Raw genomic sequence first — 22,332 nt, 5'->3', positions numbered from 1 at the left:
CTGGGCTCCGTCCAGGCCTCCTGTATCCTGGCCTGGGTCCAAGATGCTGCGCTTCAGGTAAGCACTGAAGGACCCGGATGCCCTCCGGTTCTAGTCTGCCTTAGAGGGCAGGGAGAGGCCCGGAGTTGATGGAGGGTCTCCTTGGAGGTTGCGCCCGTGGCGAGCGCACACCGTGGGTGGGAGGTCACACTCGCCCGTCGCTTTGTGGAGAAAATAAAGAGCACAGTAACTGAAAAACATGGCTGCTGCCCAGCTGGAGCCGGAGATGTCCCGTGATTCTGCTGTGGGCTCGCCGGGTGGGGACGCCCTCGTTGTGGGTTTGGGGAGAGCCTCACCCCGGTGGCCCCTGCCTGGCCTGTGCCCCGTGCTTCGGGGAGCGGGGCCGGACCTGGCTGCCGGGAGCGCGCAGCCTGGGCCTTCGAGGCGTGGGGCCTGGCAGGAGCGCGTGGCGGCAGCCGGGAGCTGGACTCTGCTCAGTAACAGGGTGACGCCTGGCGCCAGCCCCGCGGCCTTACGAGGACGAGGCTGTTTTATGTTATCTGCAGCACCTTCTAGCTGGTGGCCGCATTCTCGCGGACGGGCTGGATCGTTCTGAAGTGTGGTCTGAACTGAAGGAGTTTGAATTGACTATAATACCGCATGTATGTCGTAGTGTGCTGCGTACAGCGTGTGTACAGTTACTGAATTGTAGCCTTACTCTGGCGATGGCTACCTGATTTAGGAAAATATTCTGAATTCTCAAATTTACTAGTAAGTGTGACTTTAAAAATCATTTCCTAATTTTCTGCGTGTTTTGGGACAGGTTTTGTCATGTTTTTAAAGTGGCATATTCATTCCTAATAATTTTTTTGTCTTATAAATGTTCTATTAAACTTTTCTGCTCTTCCGTGGCAGGCTCAGCACTGTCGGGACAGCGGCCCCCGAGGCAGCCTTGTCTGGCCCCCGGGCGGCGTGGCGGGCTGCATGGGGTGGGGAGGGCCTCGTCCTGTCCCAGAGAGGGCGCGCGAAGCCGAGGTGCCAGGGCGGGCCAGACCAGAGTCATGAGTGCATTCTGACCGCGGGTGTGCCGCTCTGACCCGAGGCGGCGCACAGCTCTGCGTGATGAGAGTGCGTCCTTGTGCGCTCGTCGAGAGCGGCCGCAGTCGTGGGGTCTGAAATCCGAGACTCGTGCTTGTCGTGTGGCTGCTGCTTTGCTCGCATCACGCCCAGTCTCCTTGCAGCGGGCGGCGCGGGAGGCCTGGGCTCACCGGCGTCCCTGCTGGGCCACCTGCTTGGCTCGAAGCATGGCGCGGGCCCCGGGCTGCCAGTGGCCCCCCATGGACGCGCGCTCCGGATGAGAGGGCCTGCGGCGGCGCTCCCCAGGGGAGCCGAGGGGAGGGCCTGCATAGGGGGGCGGTGGCTGCTGGCAGGAGCCAGTTGCAGCTGTGCCATCTCAGTCACTTCTCACCCGCCAGCTCAGGGCTCCTCTGGCTCAGCGGGCCCAGGGCTCTGAGACGCGGCCGGCCGAGCATGCGGGCTGGGCCTCTGATGAAACCCCACGGCGTTCCCAGAGCCCCCCTCTGCTGGCATCTTGGGTGGCCCCCTCGCACCGAGCTCGGGCTGGGTGCGGCGTGTCACTTCTGGCTTTGCACCCCCGAGGCTCTGCCCAGTGATCAGCCCAGTGTGGCGTTTCCTCGGCCACAGGGATCTTTTCCGAGCCAGTGCTGCCCTCCTAGGCCCCTCCTTGCCGCTCGCCTGGGCCCTCCTGCGGCTCTGGGAGCCGGGGTGGCGCCGGGGCTCAGGCCGTCCTGCTGCCGCAGACACCAGCCTTGGCTAGGATCTGTGGCTTTGACCTGTTTTATTTACTTACGTTTCCGGCTCTGTGGTGCTGTGCAGGCCACCCCGGGCTGCAGCCCCCGGCAGCGCCTGCCTCGGTGGGAAGCTCCGAGCATCCAGTGGCGCGGATCAGACCACACCCGCCTGGCTGCCCAGGAGGCCCGGGGCTCTCCGGACTGGGCACCAGTCCCCAGCTCCGGGCCCTCCCTCCCAGGGGGCTCGTGGCCAGGACGAGGCCGAGGCCGCCTTCTCTGCGCGCAGAGCGGAGCGGAGGGAGCGGCTCTGGAGGGCCCCGGGCAGGAATGCTAAGCTGTGCCCGCCTGTGGTGTTTGGAGTTGTTTTCCTGTTTGGGGCTCCTGCAGCTGCTCTGACAATAGGCCTTGTGTCCCGAGTGTGTGTGCACACTGCAGCCTTTTATTACTTTTTTAATAAGATTTTCAGCTGAGTGAGTAACTGTGCGCCTGACACTGGGCCGTTGTGTGAGCGGGGAGGGGGCCGGCCCAGGGAGGCCTGCTCAGCGCGGGCGGCACCCTCGCGCCGGCCTGGACGCGGCCTTGCTGGCGCGGGCATCCCCTCCGGAGGCCCTGTCTCCGCGGGCGCTGAAGGGGATCCAGCTGCCGGAGAGGTGAGGTGAGGTGGCTGGAGTAAGGCAGAGGCTCAGTCCCAGGCGCCCCTGGCCAGTGCCGGCTGGGGCTGAGGTCGGCTGGGGGAGCGGGGCGCAGTGCGGCTGTGGGTGCTGCTCTCCTGGCTGGGCCTTTGGTTTTCAGCAGCTCGTTTCCTCTTTGGCTGGAGTGTGCGAGGAGTCGAGAGAACAGAGGCCTCCCCCCGGCGGGGCTGGTTCCTGCAGACATCGCTGTCTTCATTTGCAGGGCTTGGGACTTGGCGTGACGTCACAGCCCCCCAGCTAAGGCGGCACGAGCCCTTCTCTGCTGTGGGCTGCGTGGACATGGCCCCCGCCCGCCTGCGCCGTGCTGCCCGCCCAGAGCCGCCGCGAGCAGGAGCGGGCCCCGTGGAGCTGGGAGGGGGGCCGCCCTGTGCAGGCGCGGGGTCGGGTCTGCTTGGGGAGGCGCCCCCCCGCCCTGTCAGCCTGCGCACGCATGGGAATCCCAGTGCTAGTCTGGGCACCCGACTGGCCCTGGAGGGGGCAGTGCCCTTGGGCGGGATGAGCTGGGGCTAAAGGAGCCCTGCGGGTGCGCCCCCAGGCGCCCGGGCCCAACTCTGCCAGGGCCTTCAGCGCCCCGAGGCTGCGAGGCCCAGGAGCGAGTGTGGGGAGCCCGCGGCCTCCCGCGGCTTTGCTCTGGAGGAAATGGTTTCTCTCCAGCAGCTTCATTTCCTAAAATGTGCCTCACTTCGCTGTTCGCTCGTCATGCGTGCTGGCCCGGGTAAGGCCGGCGGGCTCGCCGTCGCCAGGCCTCGGGGATGTGGGCTTGGCCTTTTTCTCTCCCTTTCTGTGGGGTCGGACGGTGCCCAGCCCAGGCGCGCCCTCGGCCGCTGCGCTTTCCCACATGTCCCTGGCTTCGCGCTGCTTCTGAGCCGAGGATCTCGGCAGGGACAGTCTTGGGGCGTCGGTCTCGTTCATCTGCCTCTCAGCTTGTCTCTGAGCTCAGAGGAGCCGGTACCCCCGCCAGGCTGCGGCCTCGGGTGCCTCGGGCCTTGCATTCTCAGACCTCGGGCAGCCCCCAGCGCTGCTGCTTGCAGCCTCACTCCCTGCCCCACGCCTGTGGCTGCTGGGGTGCCTGGCGGACACAGGGAGGGACAGCCCCCTTTCGCGCCCCCGCCATGTGCAGGGCTTCCAGAAGGGGCGTCTTGCCTGTAGTGTTGATTAAACCGAGGTGGGGCCCCCCGGGCTGAGGCACTGAGCAGGAGGGAGGGCCCGAGCTGAGGGCCCGAGAGGGCCCGAGCAGCCTGCAGTGGCTGGGTCCTTGGGTCAGGAAACCTACTGGGGGAGTGGAGGCCCCTGGAGGACGAGGGGTGAGCGGAAGGACTGAGGCGCGAGGAGGGCTGGTGGCTGCAGACGCTGGCTGGGCACAGGTTTGGCAGAGGCGTGTGAAGCGAAACTACCGTGCTGGAGACAACAGTGCGGTGCTGCCAGCAAGGGAGTGCCGGGCCGGCCCCAGCACGGAGGTGGGTGGCAGTGGGTGGCAGCTGGGGCGCAGAGCACGCAGCAGGCCTGTTGTGCCCTGGAGTGTAACACAGTGCGTGTGAGGCGTGCGCACCGGCCATGCTGCCTCTGGGGCCTGAAGGCTGTGGCAAGACAGAGGACATTCGTGAGGTCGGCAGACGGCGAGAGGCAGCCTGCGGGCAGCAAAGAGCCCTCCGGCCGAGCCGCCCAGTGCCCCGCAGTGTAGTGGAGGGCGCCGGCGTCCAAGGCCCTGGCAGCGGTGGACGGCCATGGGGCGGCAGGTGCCGGGGGCCTCTCTACGCTCTGCGCTCCCGCGGGGCCCTGGGGGCATCCCACGCGCTGGGGCCCTCGGACACGCCGCGTCTTAGCAGGGCCCCTTGACGGTCGGTCAGCCCGGCCGTCCTGTCCTTCAGACATCCCTTCCCTGGGGCACCTTCCCGAGCCCTGCAGAGCTCGAGCCGCCCGGCGCTGGTGAGTCCTGTGGGCTTGTCGGGCTCCGCCTCTCGCCGCGAGGCCGCGGGTCTCCCGTCCCGGTGAGCCAGCCTGGGGGGCCTGCGTGGGGCGCTCTCGGGCCGAGCGTGTGTCCATGGGTCGCCGGGCCTCAGGATAGGGGCGGTCACTGCCGAGTGTCAGAGATCGGTTTCCTCCAGCGCCGCTGCTACACTAACGCCGGGCTCTCGTGTCGCGCAGCGCGTCCACCTCCCGCTCCGAGACCTCGGCGCACACCAAGTCCGCCTCGGGCGTGTCCTCAGACTCCATCTCCACGTGCACGGACACCTTCTCTCCCGACCTGCAGGTAGGTGTGCCCCGGCGCCGTCAAGGGCCCTGGGCCGCGGGACCGTGGCGCCCCCCCGGCCGTCCTGTGCTCCCTGGCCCGGCGGGGCGTCCAGGCCTCGGGGGCTCTGGGGTGTGCGGCGGAGCTCTCTGGGCTCACTTCGCCCCCCTGGCCTGTGTGCGCGTCACCCTGAAGACGCGTTTCTGGGAGAGTGAGCCGGTCAGGCTGGCCGAGCGACTCCTGCGCGCCAGTGACTGAGGGCAGCGTTTTCTCTCTGCTCCGTGGGCTCTGCGGGGGTCTCGTGGGGCGCAGCTCCAGCACCTGATGCTGAGTGGAGTGAAGGGCCTGAGGGATTCATGTCTGTTGATTTATTTGCTGACTGAACAATACATTCCAAGAAACAATGATTTTGTTTTTTTAATTAGTTTTTTAAAATTTTTTACATTGTTGTTCATTTTTAAACATTTGCTTCCCCCTCCCCCTCAGGTGTGGTCCCCACAGAGTCTCCTTCCCCAGGGCACCCGGCACCACCCCCAGCCCCCTGAGCTCCTCCCTCCCTCCCTCCGGCCCTCTCCTCCCCTCCCCTGCAGGACGTCTCCGACTTATCATTGTCCATTTTTACTGTGTTGAGGTTTGTGTTATTATTTTTTTACACTGCCGTCTTACTGGGTTCCCTATATTCCTGCTGTAAGTGAAACCATCCGACATTTTTCTTTTCCTTCTGGCTTATTTCACTGAGCATCATTCCTTCTGGCTCCATCCACGTTGCTGAGGATGGCGTGAGTTTATCTTTTGTGGTTACTGAATAATAATCCATTGTGTATTTAGGCCACATCTTCCTGATGCCGTCATCTATTTTTGGACATCTGGGTTGTTTCCAGGTTTTGCCTATTGTGAACAGTGCTGCAGTGAACGTAGGGGTGCAGGTGCTCTTTTGAATCACTGTTTTTGCGTCCTTTGGGTAGATCCCTGGGCGTGGAATTGCCAGGTCGTATGGAAGCTCCATTTTCAGTAGACGGAGGAGCCTCCAGACAGCTCTCCGCAGTGGCTGGCCCGGTGTGCACGCCCAGCAGCAGTGCAGGAGAGTTCCTTTTTCTCCACATCCTCGCCAGCATTTGTTGTTGCTGGTTCCCAGGCAACAGTGACTTGAAAAGTTACACGCACAGCTGCTGTGAGGTGATATCTGTGTAGCGTGGGGCTTTGGCGCGCCCTGCGGGTGGCAGCTGAGGGCACATGGAAGCTAGAAGCTGCTGGCACTTCTTCCCTCGGGGAGCCGGTGCCGGGCGCAGCCACCCTGTCTGCAGCCCATCGTCAGAGAGGGAGCTGGAGTTTCATTCTGTGTTTCCGATCTTTGTCCCGGCAGGCCTGCTTGGTCCCTGGGTGTGTGGACCGCATCTCTGTACTTACTGCATGAGCAGATTGCACATGAACCTGTTTGACTTTGTTCTTAACCAGGTGCGCTTATCCTGAAATAGTTCATAGACACACATCAGGCAAACACGGTTATCCCCTCAAAATTTGTGTCACGATTCATACATTGTTTGAGTGACCCAAAGCCCAGGATAATTGGGTTATCCCTTGGCGTGTGGCCTGGAGTCATACTGACCAGGCCTGGAAAGAGGCCCCGCGGGAGAGCAGGTGCTGCTGGCAGTGAGTGGGGCCCGCCCAGCCTGCGTCCCAGAGCAAAGGGGGGAGCGCGGCCCCCTCGTGTTTATCACCCGCTCCACGGCCGCACCCTCCTGTGCGCTGCTGCGGGTAGAAGAGAAAAGCTTGAACCGGACCAGGCTGTCCATCGGAACCGCGTGTCTGCACTTGCCCGGAGGCCGCGCCGGGCCCCGGGTGGCGACCCCGTGCCCTGTCAGCTCCCACACAGGGTCCAGCCGGGAAGAAAAAATTGACACAGGAAATGAGTGGGAGCAGCTGAATCTTCATTGTTTCCAGGTGGTTGTCTAGCCAGGCTCTAGGCCAACCCGTGTGCCAGCTCGCAGCGCTGCTGCTGGGTATGCGGGGACTTAAATAATCATGTTTCCAAACCTTAGCAAAACTGTCGAGACAGTGTGATATTAGAAAGATTCTTTGTACACAGGCAACAAAACTCTATTCCTTAGGAGTAAGACTAATAAAAAATATGCTAGAACTTTATGGGGAAAGTTATAAAATTAAAAGAACCTAAAAACACCACCAAAGAGCAGACTCTTCGTGTCGTCACCGGCTTGCAGACGCCCGGTCGCTGCCCGCCAGAGTGCCTGGACATGGGCAAACCCGTGCGTCTGGCGTCGGCGGTGTGAGGAGGGTTCCGAGCAAGGGGGCTTCCTTCTGGGAGCCTGGAGGGTGGGCCCCCTGGGGGTGCGGGCCTGTCCAGGCCTCTCCACCTGTCGGGCCTGCCCTCAGGCGCTCCTCCTGATGCTCAGCCTCTGTTGTTGGGTCCCTGCCGGTGGTGGGACCCTTCAGACCGCTGCCAGCTGTGGCCTGTCCTGGAAGAAGGGCTCCGGCTCGAGTGGGGCGGTCTGCTGGGTCACACGCTGCGTCCATGGGGCTGCGTCACGGAGAAGCTACGGCTGTCACTTGCGTCCCAGCTCCGGCACTCGGCAGTGTGGTTTCGAGCAAGGTGTCTGCTTCTGGCCTCTCTCCCCACGAGGAGGCTCCTGCCCCTGCGAGAACACGTGTGAGGGGTTCCTCACGCAGCTGTGGAGCATGGGACACACCCCGCAGCCAGGCAGCCCCACCCTGCACGCGGCACTGCGGCCTGAGGCGCATGTGACACAGCCCTGACGTCACGGGGGCAGGGTCTGTGGAACGTGTCCGAGTGGTGGGGGGGTGGAGAAAGAGAGAGATTCACCGCGAATGACAGCGGCTCCCCCCTCCCCCCCCGCAGGTGCTGCGGGAGTCCAACAAGCTGGCCGAGATGGAGGAGCCGCCGCTGCTTCCCGGGGAGAACATTAAAGACATGGGTCCGTGATGTGCTTGGTTCAGCTGCTGTCCTCCCTGCACACGCCCCTCCGCTTGGCGTCCAGTCACTCTCCGCACCCCCCACCCCTGCCGTGTTCCCGCGCCCAGCTCTGCGCCTGCACCCCAGGGCTCGCACGCTGGGCCTGCAGATGGAATTGGATCCTGCTGCTTCATGCTGCTCTGCTGCCTTTGAGAGCAGAGGCTCTTTCTAGAGGACGTGATTGGGTGTCAGGATAAAAAAAATTGAGTTATTATTTTCATAAGTAATGTTTCTTAAAGCACATTCTCTCGTTTTCTTTACTTTTCCCTCTTTTAAGTAACCTCGGGTCGGTTTTGGGGTGGAAGAATTTCACCCGCGTCGCACAGCCAGCCGGGGGCACCAGGGCCTGCTCTGCGGAGCCGGAAACAGGCATTTAGGCTGCTCTGGCTTCTGGTCCGCCGTCCTCACGCCCTCTGTGCCTGAGCTGGGGGTGCCCTGCAGGTGCCGGACTCGGGAGCACAGGAGGGCGTGCGGAGAACACACCGAAGGGCTTCCTAGCCACAGCAAGCGCTACATTTCATTATCCATTTTAATTTTACGAAAGTGTTTAGCAAAAGCTTGATTTTTCTCAGACATGCAGGCCACGGCGCCTGGTGTAGGGTCAGGCGGCCCGGGCGGTCAGGCCCTGTGGGCCCCGCTACGGCTGCTGAGTCCTGGCGCGTGGCGTGGCTCTCTGCTTGCCCCGCCTCGGTTGACTTGCCCCCTCGCCTGTCTGTCCCCTGCCCAGCCTCCCGCTCCGCACCGGTCTGGCCCGCGCAGTGCTCCCTGGGCCGGGCGGGCTCCGCACGGTGGTGACACTGAGCGGCCGCTGCTACACGACGCCCTCATCTCCTCGTGCTCGTGAGGAGCACGGCTCCGGGGCTGCCCCTCCCTCCCTTGCGCTGGCCCTGCTCCCTTAAGGGTTCATCCTGGACCCCTTCCTGCCTCTGTTCTTTCTGGCTGACCGCATTCCCTGGATTGCCCCCCCACCATATTTCTAGCACTGCATGTGCATTTCCGGGCTGGACCTGCCACCTGACCCCTGCCCCAGTCCCGGCGTCCAGGCACATACCCCTGGACGCCCCAGACCCCCCTCTCCAGAGCTCACCCGCCCTGGGCCCCCACTCCTCTTGCATTTCTCGCTCAGTCCATGTCGACACCAGCTCCCCACTCAGTGGGCAGGAGTGGGGGGCTCAGACCAGACGGCCGTCTTCTGAGTTAGAGTAGGGTCCCACAGCCAGAGGATGCATAGCCGAGACTTTCTGCCGTTTGTCTTTTCCACTCAATTTCCACGAGCCCCTCCCTGCCGGGTGTTCATGCGCAGTCACCGGCGCGCAGGCACTGCCCGGGCTGTCACGGCTCAGAGGCGGCCCGCGTGTCAGCCTGCTCGGGCGCGGCGGGGTGTAGAGCCAGACGGCCGGGGTGCTGGGAGCAGAGAACTGGCTCCGGAAGGAATCCAGAGTGGCTTTCTACTGAAGAAAGCTTTCCTAGCTCAGGTGAAAATTCACCAGGGCGAGAAATGCGAGAGGGCAGGCTCGGGCATGTGCACGGCGAACGGGCTTCCCGCCCACGCGACGTGCTTCGCAGACGATGGTCTAGAACATGTCGCGCGCCCTTGGCCTTCCCAGCAGGGCCGTCTGGAGAGTCTGCGTTTCCTAGCAGTCCGGCTCATCTCCCAGAGCAGCCCGGGCCCGCGCAGACATGCTTCCTCTCCCGAGTTGCCCCGGAAGCCCCTTGAAAGGTTCTGAAAAATGTGTTGCTCCAAATGACGCCTGCCTGCCGGTTCCGCTGACGTGCGGCGGGGTGACCGAGAGGCCCCGTGACTATTTTAGCGTAAAACCTTGCTCCGTGCAGGCTGAGCTCTGCCACGCGAGCTGCTGTGGGCCTGGCGCCCCGACTTCTGGGAACGCGTACCTTGAAGGCAGAACCCCGTTCCCAGTCATCTACCGTTACGTGAAGCGGTGCTTGTGGCTCTTACTCCACAGCGCGCACCCTCGGTGCTGGGTTGGGAGTGGGACGCGCGCTCGTCACCCTGCTCGTTTCCTGACAAGGCCGTTTCCCTTCCCCGTAAACATCCTCAGGGCAGGCGAGTGTGTTGCGGAGCCCGTCGCCAGCACCCCCACCCTCCCCCTGGCCGCCTCCCTGCTGATCTACTCTCGTTGTGGGGTCCCTCTCCTGCCCTTCCCCCTCGCCCCACGGCCCTCCCCCAGACAGCTGCTTGGGTGGAAGCCGAGGTCACACTCCTGAGTCGCTGGTTTTGTGCTTTTTGAGCGTCGTGGACGCTGGAGTCAGCCCGGGACGTCACGTGACCTGTGGCCTCTGCCTTTCCAGCCAAGGACGTCACGTACATCTGCCCCTTCACCGGCGCCGTGCGCGGGACTCTGACCGTCACCAACTACAGGCTGTACTTCAAGAGCATGGAGCGGGTAAGCCGGCCTCACGGCCTGCACGGTCTTAGCTGCGCTGCCAGTAGCCACTGCGGCATTTCACCCTCTTTTCTTCTTCCTGCAGGACCCCCCGTTTGTCCTAGATGCGTCCCTCGGTGTGATCAGCCGGGTGGAGAAGATCGGCGGCGCTTCCAGTCGTGGCGAAAACTCCTACGGGCTGGAGACGGTGTGCAAGGTGCGCCAGGCTGCCGCGGGCCGCTCCACACACCACCCGCCCGTCGCCGCCTCGGAGCACAGCCCCGGTGGGGGGATGCCGGGAGCCAGCGCCCGGCTTGCTGTCGTGCCTCGGCTGTCCTCTGGTGGCGGGGCCGGCACGCAGGGACCTGTCACGCTCCCCACTGCCCGCTCCAAGCCTCACGGAGCCCTGTGAGGTGTGGGGCTGGCCCGTGTCCGGTCATGGCTGGGACCGCGGCACTGCCCGGGGCAGCTGAGGGCAGGGCACTGGTCTGCTCACCACATTTTCTTGTGACGGGTGGGAGGCAGACTGTCGCCTCCTCTCTTCTCATTCCTTGAGCCCACGGACTTGCACATGAAACTCAGGCTGGTGCAGTCTGGCTGTCAGGTCACAGAGACACTCGTCTGAGGGCCCAGCCATGAGGCCTCGGCCAGTGCCACTCCGTGGACTAGGAGCCTGTACTTAGCAGGCGGGGCCGGCCGCGGTGTGGGAGCGCACGCGTCAGGACTCCAGAGGGACGTGACACGGGGCTGTGGGGTCTGCAGCATGGACGGCATTGAAATGGTTCTGAACCCCCGGTTTGTTCAGTGCTGTTCTGCTGACAGCGCAGGCCCAGCTGGAGGCATAGCCAGGCTGGGGGCACGGGGGTGCTGCAGACAGCACCCAGGGAGCGCTTTGGCGGGCCAAGGAAGCCCCACAGAGCAGGCTGCATGGACCTGCGTCCTGTGGGGAGAGTGCATGGGGGTGACCCAACAGGAAGGAGGATGAGGCTGAAGTGCAGCCGCTGCCCGGGATTTGCAGAGGGAGACTCGGGCCAGGGCCTTGCAGGGAGAGCAGGTGTCTGGGGGGGCACAAGTGGGGCTGGCCCGGGCAGGGGCGTCAGTGCTCTGGGCTGCTGTGTTCTCCGAGGCCGGCCTGGTTGATTGCCCCACACCCACGGCCTTGGCACGGCACGAGACACTGGACGTTCTTTAACTTGTTCGGTAAATAAAAGTGAACGAGCAGAGACAGATGGACCTTAATCTTTTCTAGGATATTCGGAATTTACGGTTTGCTCATAAACCTGAGGGGCGGACAAGAAGATCCATTTTTGAGAATCTAATGAAGTATGCATTTCCGGTCTCAAACAACCTGGTAAGATGGTTTTATCTTTGAAACATCTGTGTAATAATTACAGTAAATAAATGTGTTCTGTGGGCCATGTTGCCTCGAGCAGAGCGTCTGCCCTCTTCGCGAGACCTGAACTCCCTGCACTCCTGGGGACTGAGGATTAAGGGCAGCAGCTTTGGCGCCCATGCGTCGTCTGCCCCTGCTTGACAGCAAAGGGATTGTCTCTGTGTTTAAATGTGTTAACTTCACCACCTACAGAAAGTGGAATGTAAAACCTGTTCCCTTCTCAGATCAAGTAAGACAAAAAGAACAGCACCTTCGGGAGGGCAGCTCCCAGGCCTGGCGAGTTTCTGCCCCACCGCTGGGGCTGTGGCCACCTGTCCCAGGCGCCCGCTCCAGGCCTGCCCCAATGAGGGAAGGTGGCTCTTCCCATTTTAGATCTGAGACAGGAGCAGCTCAGCCGTGGATGTTCGGACGTCGCTTGCAGAGAGTAAGTCGGGGCTGGTTCGCCGCTCCGGCTCCGTTTTCTGCCTGTAAGATGATAAACCTTCAGGGCCTCCCTGGTGGTGCAGCGGGTTGAGCGTGGCCTCTGCAGCGCCGGTTTGATTCCCAGCCGGCCAGGGAACAATCCATATGTCGCAGCAGACCTCTCCTGTCTCGCCCGCTGCTCCCCTCAGCAGTATATTTCATCAGTCTGCCTGTTCTGCTCCCCGCTCTGTCTCTGGGGAATCCTCTTGCCCTCCCATGCCTCTGGCCTGGTTCTTATATAAATAAATAAATTTTTTTTTTAAATCCCTTTTTTTTTTTAAAGATGAAAAAAGTTTTGTCTGGGTGACACTGGTCGCGTTCCCCCAGTAAAGCTTACTCAGCGTGTTTTAGGAAATGTGGACTCCACGTCAGGCTGCTCGCCTGTCAGTCATGTAGCTGTCAGGTTGGTCGCTTGTATCAGAGATGTCTTTTTTCTGTCACATCATTCATTATTTAGAAGTAAAGCTTAAATAGCTTCCAAACACACGTGAAAGAAATATGCTAATACGTTAGCATTTGACGAATGTTGGCGGTGGATCTTTGTGATTTTTTTTATGTTTGAAAAATATGAAAAGACAGTTTTCAAAATTTTCAAACAAAAGTATAAAAAAGGGCACAAAAGATTTTTGCAAATAGGCAAATGAAAACTTTGGACACCTGACTCATTACCTCCTGCGAGGCCGTGTACCATTAACTGTGTCCTTTCTTGCAGCCGCTTTTTGCTTTTGAGTACAAGGAAGAATTCCCTGAAAACGGGTGGAAGCTGTACGACCCTCTCCTGGAGTACAGGCGGCAGGTATGCGCCGGTCCTTTCGGGTTTAATCTCCTTTTCATTCCACCACAGCCCCGTAGGTGGACATGGATCACGCTGTACAGTTCCGTGCCTTCTGTTTTTGTTGTTTGTATGAGGATTAATCCTGACTTCGTCTCCCCGCGTCATCACTGTTGAGTTGCAGCAGCAATCGCGGTGGCAGCAGCCAGTCCCCGCAGCCGCTGTCTGGGGTGCACTGCCCGTCGGCCGGGCGGGCGTCTGCAGAGCTCGGGTGCCTCCCCCATCCCAGGGGCAGGCCTTGGTGTCCCGGCCAGCGGGGAGGCGGGGGGTGCGCGCACTGATGGAAGCCTGTCGTGTCCAGGCTGGGTCGGCCTTGACCCCGAGCTGCCTGGGAGTCTCCGCTGCCTGACCCCGTCTCCAGCCCGCGCTGGAGCGGGACTCAGCGGGGCCGAGGACGCGGGAGTGCATGGGTGGTCGCTGAACGTCAGAGTATTTGGGGCTCTGATTAGGTCAGGGACATTTTGTGACCAGAGCCTGCCGTGGGCTGCACTCGGGCTCCCAGCTCCCAGCCCACACAGGCTGCCCTCCTGGAGCTAGCGGTGCGGTGCCCGGCTCACGCAGCACACCACTCGCCGCGCGTGCCTGGTGTGCCCACAGCGCTGCACCCGTACCGCAGCGTGGGCCGGACGTCTCCAAGGCTGAGTTCCCAGCTCAGCTCTGGGCCTCGCCTGGCCCCGGGCGTGGCTGCGGCTGCTCAGAGTTGGGGGCGGCGAGGGCCTGCTCGCAGGGTTGTCTGCGCGTCAGCCTAAGCAGAGAGGCGCCTTGTACACGCTGCAAGTATGTTTGGCAGCGGCAGGAGAAGCCCCAATGGGGGAGCGAGTGCGCCACCCTCTGCGAGGTCACGTGCCTGTGGCCACTCCATGAGCTGGGAGGCGTTTCTGAGATGCCGTGGCTCTGGGGACGGGCAGGTCCGCGGTGTCCGCGGACGACACTGCTCACTCCCTTGGCTGGGCGGCTCGCCCGTAAGATGAAGTTAACAACACCTGGATGCAGTAAAATGTGTGCCTACGTGTGAGTGTGTGTGTGTGTGCGGCCTGTGCAGAGAAGCTGCTAGCCTCCTGACTGCACACAGTGGGTGTTCCATGAGCGTGTGTTACGAGTCGGTTTCTCCGTCTCTTGGGCCTGCCAGGTGCCGTCTGTCCCATGGTCGTGTCCTTAGCTCTGCAGCGCTCGCTCCTGCAGGCCTCTGGGGCCTGCCCTGCAGCAGGCCTGGTCTTGAAGAGGGCAGGTGTTGAAGGCCCAGCGCTCGGTGTGTTGGGGACCGTGCTGTCAGCCTCTCCTTTGCTCTTCTCAGAGGCGCTCGGTCACTGACCCTCCCTAGTGCTGCGCAGGGGCGTGGAGACCCCCTTTCGGGTGGGGGTGGGGACACAGCTGGGCTCTGGTGGACACCTGGTGCCTGGCCTGGGAAATGTGTCGTGCAGGTGAATGAACTGCCGCCCCGGAGCCGCCTGGCAAGGCGAGGCTCTCTGCCAGTGGGAGCAGGCGCAGCCCCCATCCTGCCCTCCCTGCTGCGCCGCGCGGGCCCGGCCCCCATCAGGCTGGCTGCGAACAGCGGGGCCTTGGCCCCTATGAGCGCATCTGGCGCCAGGGCCAGTCTCCACGGCAGTGGCACCTCCTCCAGCCACCCAGGCGTGCGGCCCAGGGGACGCGGGCCTCTGTCCTGGTGTCCTGTCAGTGTCCTGGGCAGGTGACAGCTGGTCTTGCATCTATCTGGTCTAGGGGATTCCAAACGAAAGCTGGAGAATCACCAGGATCAACGAGCGCTATGAGCTCTGTGACACATACCCTGCCCTCCTGGTTGTGCCCGCCAACATCCCGGATGAGGAGCTCCGGAGGGTGGCCGCGTTCCGGTCCCGGGGCCGCATCCCGGTGAGTGCGGCCTGCAGGGGCGTTGCAGGTGTGCCTGTGTCTGCACAGTGCTGAGTCTCAGCGGGGTGGGTGGGGGCACAGCCGGCCTCGGGAGGGTGGGCGTGGAGGGGCTCCTGGGTGGTGCTGCAAGGCAGAGTGGGTGCATTTCCCCTGTCTGCTTGTCCTGCACTCTCAGTCAGTCACGGCATGGATGTTCTTTCCCTGCAAACCCTCCAAAGAGAGAGGTTCAGGCCGAATTCCCTCCTGCATCCTGGGGAGATGCGCTCAGTGCTAGGTGCAAACGTCACGAGCCTGAGGACTTGTCAGCGTGGTGACAGGTTGTGGACTTCAGAAGCGGGGTTTCCTGTGCCCCCTTGGTGTCTTCTGGAGGCCAGGCCACGCTTGCCAGCCCTGTGACTCGGGAATCGCTGTCTGCTGGGCGGGCTGAGCTCCTCATGTGTCCAGGCCACCGGAAGGAAGACCTGACTCCCTGCCCTGCGCCCTCCCACCCCGTGGCCGTGGCCCGGGCCTGGCGTGCGACCAGTGTGTGGCTTCCCCCCAAAGGTGCTGTCGTGGATCCACCCCGAGAGCCAGGCCACCATCACGCGATGCAGCCAGCCTCTGGTGGGGGTGAGCGGGAAGCGCAGCAAGGAGGACGAGAAGTACCTGCAGGCCATCATGGACTCCAACGCCCAGTCACACAAGATCTTCATCTTCGACGCCCGGCCGAGCGTGAATGCCGTTGCCAACAAGGTGGGCGCCTCTCAGGCGGCGAGGCCCACAGCAGGGCCCCGGGCTAGGCAGGAGGGGGGTGGCTCAGGACGGGGGCCGGCCTCCCCGCGCCGGGGGCCTCCGTTCGCGCATCTGTGAAGTGAGGACAGCCGCTCGCAGGGTCGTCGTGGGGCAGAGTCAGCGGGTCAGGACGGTGCGTAGCCCGGTCAGCTGCAGTGCAGGGCCATGGGGCTCCCTCCGCCGCCCCATGTCTGAGCGGGTCCAGCTGGCGTGGGTGAGGGGGACGCTGCCTCTCGCCTCTCCCTGATCAGGGGCCCCGGGATACGGGCGGGCGCCGGGCGGGCACTGGTTTCCGTGGTAGAGTCCATGCCCCTGCCCTGGAGACAGTCCCGGGACAGCCGGCGCTCCTCGCAGGAAGCGGAGGAGTCGCGCGGTCGCTTTAAAGCGTGACTTTAAACCCCGGTGAATGGGGCGTGTGCTCTAGAGGAGCCAGCACGTGAGCAGACGCAGACGAAGAAAAATAGCTTAAAAGACTCAAATCCTGAAACTGAAACCAGCACTAACCCTGGGCCCGCTGCCAGGGAGGGTCAGGCGCGAGTGCCCCTTGGGGACCCTCAGTTGTCTGCCCAGCGGACGCCTGTCCGGGACTGTGGGCGTCGGAGCCCAGCACCGGTGTCGCTGGAGGTTCGGGCGACCTGCTTCCAGGCGCTGCGCCGTCGTGACGGGGCTGGCGTGGCCACCCCTTCCGTGGAGCGGTGGGGAGACGGCCTGCCTCCCCCAGCTCTCCCACCCCGTCCGTGTCCCAGGGCCTGGGCTGTTCAGGTGTCCGGGGAGGCTGTCACTGTCCCCTCCAGGCGGGGACGGGGCTCGGCAGCCTCAGGCACGGGCAGCGCACACTTGGGGCATCGGCAAGCGAGATGGCGTGTGGCGCCCACAGCTGCCGGGGCTTTAACAGCGGGGCTCCTGTCCCCCCCCCCCCCCGGCCCCTCCCGCCAGCAGGGGTGTCTGGGGGCGGGGAAGGGCAGGGTGGAAGGTGCCGCCCTGTCTTTTGAGATCATTCCCACGTGTACTTTACGATGGAACGGTGTTCCTTTTCCAAGGCTGCTGTGTTGTGTTTCTTGGGGCATGTTGCTGGTACTGCATGGCGGGCAATACACACGCACGACAAACAAGTTAGAAGGCGTGAAGAGAAGTGAAACCAAGGTTGCTGATCACGAATACTTTGATGTTTTCCCCTGTGCGTTTATGTTACGGTGGCTTTATGCTGGTCTTCTGCTTCTTCACATTGTGTCCTTTTCATAAGAGAGCCCTGAAAAATATTTAGGGGGACCCCCAAGTGCAGCTTATCACTCGTTGCAGCACTTTCCCAAAACTGGGTGTTGACGCGCTGAGCATTTTAAACACAGCTGGTGGGAATATCCTTCCGGCGCAGAGGTCGCTGTGAAGGTGGCTGCCTCCGTGGTAGTCACCACAGCACAGTGTCAAGTTGGGGTGTTTTAAAAGTCCTGCTCTATTTGCCGCTTCCCTCGGGGAGCCTGGTCAGCCGTGTGTCTGTGCCTTGCCCCGCCTTGCGGGGACGGAGATTGCGTGGCCCCCAGCTCCCAGCATGCCTGTCCTGCAGAGGGAGCGCTCCCCCGCGAGTCTGGCCCGGCCTGCGCCTCGTAGTTGTGCCTTCACATGGGCGAGTCTAAGGCTGGCATGGCCCGCGCTATCCTGGGCCGCCCGCTGCCCCTCCACCATGGCCAGCCTCGCCCGCGAGGCTCATGCCCCGACAGCGCGTGCACTCACGGGCATGGTCCCCTGCAACTGCCTTCCCAGGCCAAGGGTGGAGGCTATGAAAGCGAAGACGCCTATCAGAACACGGAGCTGGTCTTCCTGGACATCCACAACATCCACGTCATGCGGGAGTCACTGCGGAAGCTCAAGGAGATCGTGTACCCCAGCATCGAGGAGGCCCGCTGGCTGTCCAACCTGGAGTCCACCCACTGGCTGGAGCACATCAAGGTGGGTGCGCTGGGGCCTCGCGGCTGCATGGGCAGGTCCGGTCCTGGGCCCCGAGTCCTGCGGTGCTGCCTCTCCCCCTCCCTGCCCCGCCATTTACATCCCACGTCTCCCGGGTCACATCTGCTTCCCGGAGCCGGTCATTTCCCTTCCCACTTACGCAGGCGCCCCCACGCCTCACGCAGCTTCCTCACGTCTCGCTGGTTCCTTGTCGTCCCCTCAAGGAGAGAGGGCGGCACAGTTGGGGTCACTGACAGGCGCCCAGAAAACACTGCGTGCAGGGCTCATGGTGTAAACACTGGGCAGGAGGGCCACCCCTGGGGTGCAGGGGCCAGTCTCAGCGCTGTGAAGGTGTCGGCAGCCTCTGCGGCCTGAGTCCATCCCCGGCCAGGGAGCTGCCCTCAGGGCGCAGCAGACCTCTCCCGGCTCCCCGCTGCTCCCCTCAGCAGTGGATTTCAGTGGATCCGCCTGTTCTGCTCCCTACTCTGTCTCTGGGGAGTCCTCTCACTCTATACTTCTGGACTGTACCCCAGCTCTTGTATGCATAAATAAATAAATCTTAAAAAAAAAAACAAAACTGGGCATGGGAAGGAAAGAAAGTTAGTCGAATGCGGAAGCCGTTTGTGGGTGAGGTTTGAAGGTGGCGGGGGAGCCTGACAGTCACCGGTCGGGAGCGCCCAGCTGCTGCTCGTCCATGCGGTGACGCCTCTCAGGTAGGGCCCGGACGTCAGCAGCGCCACTCGCCAGAACCCAGCCTGGAGGCGGTGTGCGCTGTCGTGGAGGCCGTCAGTGCGGTGACACGCCATCGCGGCGACGCTATGTGGCAGCAGTGTTGTTAGCATGGGGAGTGTTAATTTTAATAGGAAATGTAATTTTTTTCAAGACTCGTATACATTAAAATCTCCAAAGTTCATACACTGAAGAGGCCCACAGACCACTGAGAAACACAATTGGATTCTTCCTTTATTGTTTCTCTTCCAGAAGCTGAGAGACTTGAAGGAAGCCGTGACCTCACGGGTCATGTTCACGTGACCCATTTGTTAAATAGTATGACATGTAAATGAAAACTTTATGACTTGATTTAAAACAAACGTAAACTCCAGGATTTGCTTCTGGAAAACTCCAGGTCATTTCACTAGCAGGTCAAGTCTCTCCCCAAAGCCGCTTCACAGAACAGTTTCCTTAGCAAGGTCTGGAAGAGCTGCCTGTGCCCGGGCTGCCTCCCCGGAGGAGACTCCCCCGTCCTCCGCCCGCAGGGCCTCTCACCATCTCCAGCTCAGGGCTGGGGCCCGCTGGTCTGGTTAGCAGGCCGCGCCCGCTCTGGGGATGCGGCTGGCAGGTCTCGCCACCTGCCCTGAGCCTGTGCACCTGCACGCACTTGATTCAGCAGCGGACATTCCTGAGACCCTGGTTGAGGGCTGGGGGCCCACACACTTGCTGTCGTGCTCACAGAGGAGACCCTGTGGCGTGAGGCCCAGGACCTTGGCCCGCTTGTGGAGTGGAGCCTCCCAGCCTGGCTGTGCCCCAGGGCCTCCTGGGTGACAGCACTGCCCGTGTTCGAGGCTGGACACACGAGCTGCTGCTGGGGTCCCCTCTCCCCCTCGTGCTGCTGCTGTGTTCAGAGCCAGAGCTCGTCTCCTCGGTGGCCGTCGTGCTTGCTGACGGGTCTGCACTGACGCGCTTTGGCTGCCTGTACCTGACCTACCACTGACCAGAAGTCCTCTTCAGGACAGGGCAGATGTGATTCCTCGCCCCCCGCAGAGCTGTTAGGAAGCCCCAGGAAGGGAGCCTTCCTCGGCTGAAGTGTCCCCTCGCTCTTGTCCACAGCTGATCCTCGCAGGGGCGCTCAGGATCGCCGACCGGGTAGAGGCCGGCAAGGCCTCAGCAGTGGTGCACTGCAGCGACGGCTGGGACCGCACGGCACAGCTCACCGCCCTGGCCATGCTCATGCTGGACGGCCACTACCGGACCGTCCGGGGCTTCCAGGTCCTGGTGGAGAAGGAGTGGCTGAGCTTCGGGCATCGGTTCCAGCTGGTGCGTAGGCCCTGGGCTCTGTGTCTCACATACGGGGCACGAGAGCCAGCCAGGTGTGGGGTCCTGAGCTGCCCTTGTTGAGGAGATCCTTTACCAAAGGGATGGGCAGCTCATGAGCCCACGGCCCCTGCAACACTGCAGCTGGGAGGGCTGCCCAGGCCCGGGTGCGTGGTTCCCATGGTGGCACCACTTGGGTCAGGGGGCTGGTGTGGGCCCAAGACACTGCTGGGTTTCAATAGAGCTGAGAAGGCTTGGTCCTCAGTAATCTGAAGTAGCCCTGCAAACTGGTGCTCTCAGGACAGGGTCTACAGAGATCAAGCTGGACCCAAGGTAGCAGCGAAAAAATAACTGGAGAGTCGGGAACAGGCAGAGATTGTGCTGTCCTGCCTACAGCCCGCAGCTGGGCGTGCGCACAGAGCTGCTGGGGAGGCCTCGGCCTGCGTGAGGCAGTTGGCTCTGGCTCAGCCTGGGCATGGAAGGTGGGCCGAGTCCAGGCGCGCACTGCAGGGTCTCCCCAGGGCCCCCTAAGGGGGTGGCTTGCGCCCCCATTTCACCCACACAGGCATGGTTCATTACCCTGTGACCGAGGCCTGGGTACCAGCCCTCGTGCCAGGACGTGGCCCCCAGCTTGTCCAATTAGGGGCGACTTCCTCCTCGGCAGTGCCGATCCACAGATTTTCTGGATTCTTAAAGCTATTGAGCGGGTATTTGCAGGAAAAGTCAATTCCATTAAAAACCAAAAAGGTCCCTGAGGCTCACACCCTCCTCACCCTCTGCGCAGAGACTCGGCCACGGAGACAAGAACCACGCGGACGCCGACAGGTCCCCGGTCTTCCTGCAGTTCGTGGACTGCGTGTGGCAGATGACCCGGCAGGTAACGGGCGCGGCTCCGGGCGCGGGGAGGTGCGGGTGCTGAGGAGGCTCCTGCGAGGCTCTCGTGCAGCGGTGCTGTTCACTGTCCCGCGTCTGAGCTGTCTGTGCCCCACCGTGCGGCCCTTAGCATCAGTGGGAGGCGCTGGCCCCGCCCCAGGGGGATGGCGGCAGCCCCCTGCTCCTGGCTGCGCTGCAGGGGCCACAGGACAGGACAGACCAGCTCATGCCAAGTACAACTCGGGCATGGGTCTGAGTGGACGTCTCTGTGGGTGGAGGCTGCGGCAGGGCAGGCAATTCGGTACTTTCTGCTCAGCCCGGAGAGGGACTTTGGGTCATCTGCCAGCTCTCTGACAAGCTGGCTTTGAAATACTAGGTAGACCTGGGCAGTCGGGGAGACGCAGGGTGGCTGGAAAGCACCGTGTGTCGTGGGGTCATGCTGATGAGGCACCAGGGGTCAGTGTCCTGAAAATGGTGCAGTTCTCAAAAGCCTGCGCGTTGGCTGCGCGTTGGCTGGAGCCCAGACAGCAGGACGGTGTCCAGAAAGCGAGGCAGGCACAGCCGCAACGGCAGGGCCGCCTGGCTGTGGGGCCGCCACAGCGGCCGCGGGGTGTCTGGAGCCGGGCTGACGCCGTGCGCCTGCGGCCTCTCGCAGTTTCCCACTGCCTTCGAGTTCAACGAGTACTTCCTCATCACCATCCTGGACCACCTGTACAGCTGCCTGTTCGGCACGTTCCTCTGCAACAGTGAGCAGCAGCGGGGCAAAGAGGTAAGGCCCTGGCAGCCCCGCGCCCTTCTCCTGCCAGAGTGCATCTGGTGGGGCTCGGTGCCACGCGGGTGCTTCCAGGGGAATGTTTGGGCCATTTCTTACTGCATCTGCTGTCACACAGCCCTGCCGCGTGCACACCCAAGCCTGTCTGTGTGGAAGCAGCCGCCCTGGGCGGGGGGCAGCTGCTGTGGGGTACGTTTGTGGGCGGGGAGTAGTGTCTGCACGCGTGAGTGAGGGCTGTGGTGGTGGAGCACCGTGTGCCCAAGCCCCTGCAGCGTGGAAAGCCATCGAAGCAGGCGCGCGGGCGAGCCGTTCTGAGTCCCTAAATTCTGGCCTGTGCCAGAGACACGCAAGCTCGCTGAAGGGCTGCCGCGGGCACAGCCTGCCAGGGTGAGGACAAGAAACCACACCAAGGACCCCATGGGCACCACCTCAGCACCTCCCGTGGGCGCCAGAGCAGACCCCACGTGGGCCAGGGGCTCTCGCAGACTCAGTGCCCTTTGTTTCTGCTCAGAGACCGCTCATTTCAGCACATGGGGCCTGCACCCTTGCTCGATGCTCCCCATGGTCTGGCAGATGCATGTGTCCAGATGCACCTTTGGAGTCCCTCGTGGTGCACCTGCTGCTCTCACGCAGTGTCTTCAAGGCTCATGTGGCAGCCCGAGGCGACACTTGGCTTTCTGTGGCCCCCAGCCCACTGGGCAGGCCCACCCGCCCGGCCTCAGCGCCGCTGTGCTGTTAAGCGGGGCCATCGCCCCAGAGGGAGGTGGTCCGGAGCAGTGTGCCCCTTCACACCTTTCATCTAAACCACGGGCGGCTCGGGCTGAGTAGACTCCCGACCTTCCTTTCGTAGAATCTTCCTAAAAGGACAGTGTCACTGTGGTCGTACATAAACAGCCAGCTGGAGGACTTCACCAACCCCCTCTACGGGGGCTACTCCCACCACGTCCTGTACCCCGTGGCCAGCATGCGCCACCTGGAGCTCTGGGTGGGCTACTACGTGAGGTGGAACCCGCGCATGAAGCCCCAGGTAGGCTTTGGGGGCGCGGGACAGTCCCCTGCAGGTGTCTCTGCTTTCTCGACCGCATGGCAGAGAAAACACCACAGAGGGAGTATCTGGTTGTCTGTCTTCCCCCGTGAAAGTATGTGTCTGACTGGAGTAACTTCTAGAGGTTTTGACAGGTTAGAGAAAAGAGTTATAAAAATGTCAAATGTCTTACAAAATTCCGGTCCATTTTGAAATACGTTAGGAAATGTTTAAGACTAAATTGCTTGAAACACCAAAATCTGCAACTAAATCAATAGG

At 62.3% G+C, this 22,332-nt stretch overlaps 1 protein-coding gene across 1 annotated transcript in view; it reads left to right on the top strand.

Annotated features, from left to right (window-relative positions):
• MTMR2 (myotubularin related protein 2) overlaps positions 1-22,332 on the top strand; it is a 46,177-nt gene that overhangs the window by 7,863 nt on the left and 15,982 nt on the right. Inside the window, exons 2-14 of the mRNA XM_037504760.2 lie at positions 4,628-4,733; positions 7,588-7,663; positions 10,012-10,106; positions 10,192-10,302; positions 11,335-11,436; positions 12,653-12,736; positions 14,492-14,641; positions 15,185-15,373; positions 17,171-17,356; positions 19,181-19,387; positions 20,169-20,261; positions 20,913-21,026; positions 21,880-22,056. Coding sequence (XP_037360657.1) covers positions 4,628-4,733; positions 7,588-7,663; positions 10,012-10,106; positions 10,192-10,302; positions 11,335-11,436; positions 12,653-12,736; positions 14,492-14,641; positions 15,185-15,373; positions 17,171-17,356; positions 19,181-19,387; positions 20,169-20,261; positions 20,913-21,026; positions 21,880-22,056 — 1,690 coding nt within the window. The remainder of the gene's footprint in view (positions 1-4,627; positions 4,734-7,587; positions 7,664-10,011; positions 10,107-10,191; positions 10,303-11,334; positions 11,437-12,652; positions 12,737-14,491; positions 14,642-15,184; positions 15,374-17,170; positions 17,357-19,180; positions 19,388-20,168; positions 20,262-20,912; positions 21,027-21,879; positions 22,057-22,332) is intronic.

This window comes from Talpa occidentalis, unplaced genomic scaffold (assembly GCF_014898055.3).
Source record: "Talpa occidentalis isolate TD23 unplaced genomic scaffold, MPIMG_talOcc4v2.1 talOcc4.12, whole genome shotgun sequence".
Classification (NCBI taxonomy): domain Eukaryota; kingdom Metazoa; phylum Chordata; class Mammalia; order Eulipotyphla; family Talpidae; genus Talpa; species Talpa occidentalis.
The sequence above is the reverse complement of the archived record's forward strand: the minus strand, read 5'-3'. Positions and strand labels throughout refer to the sequence as shown.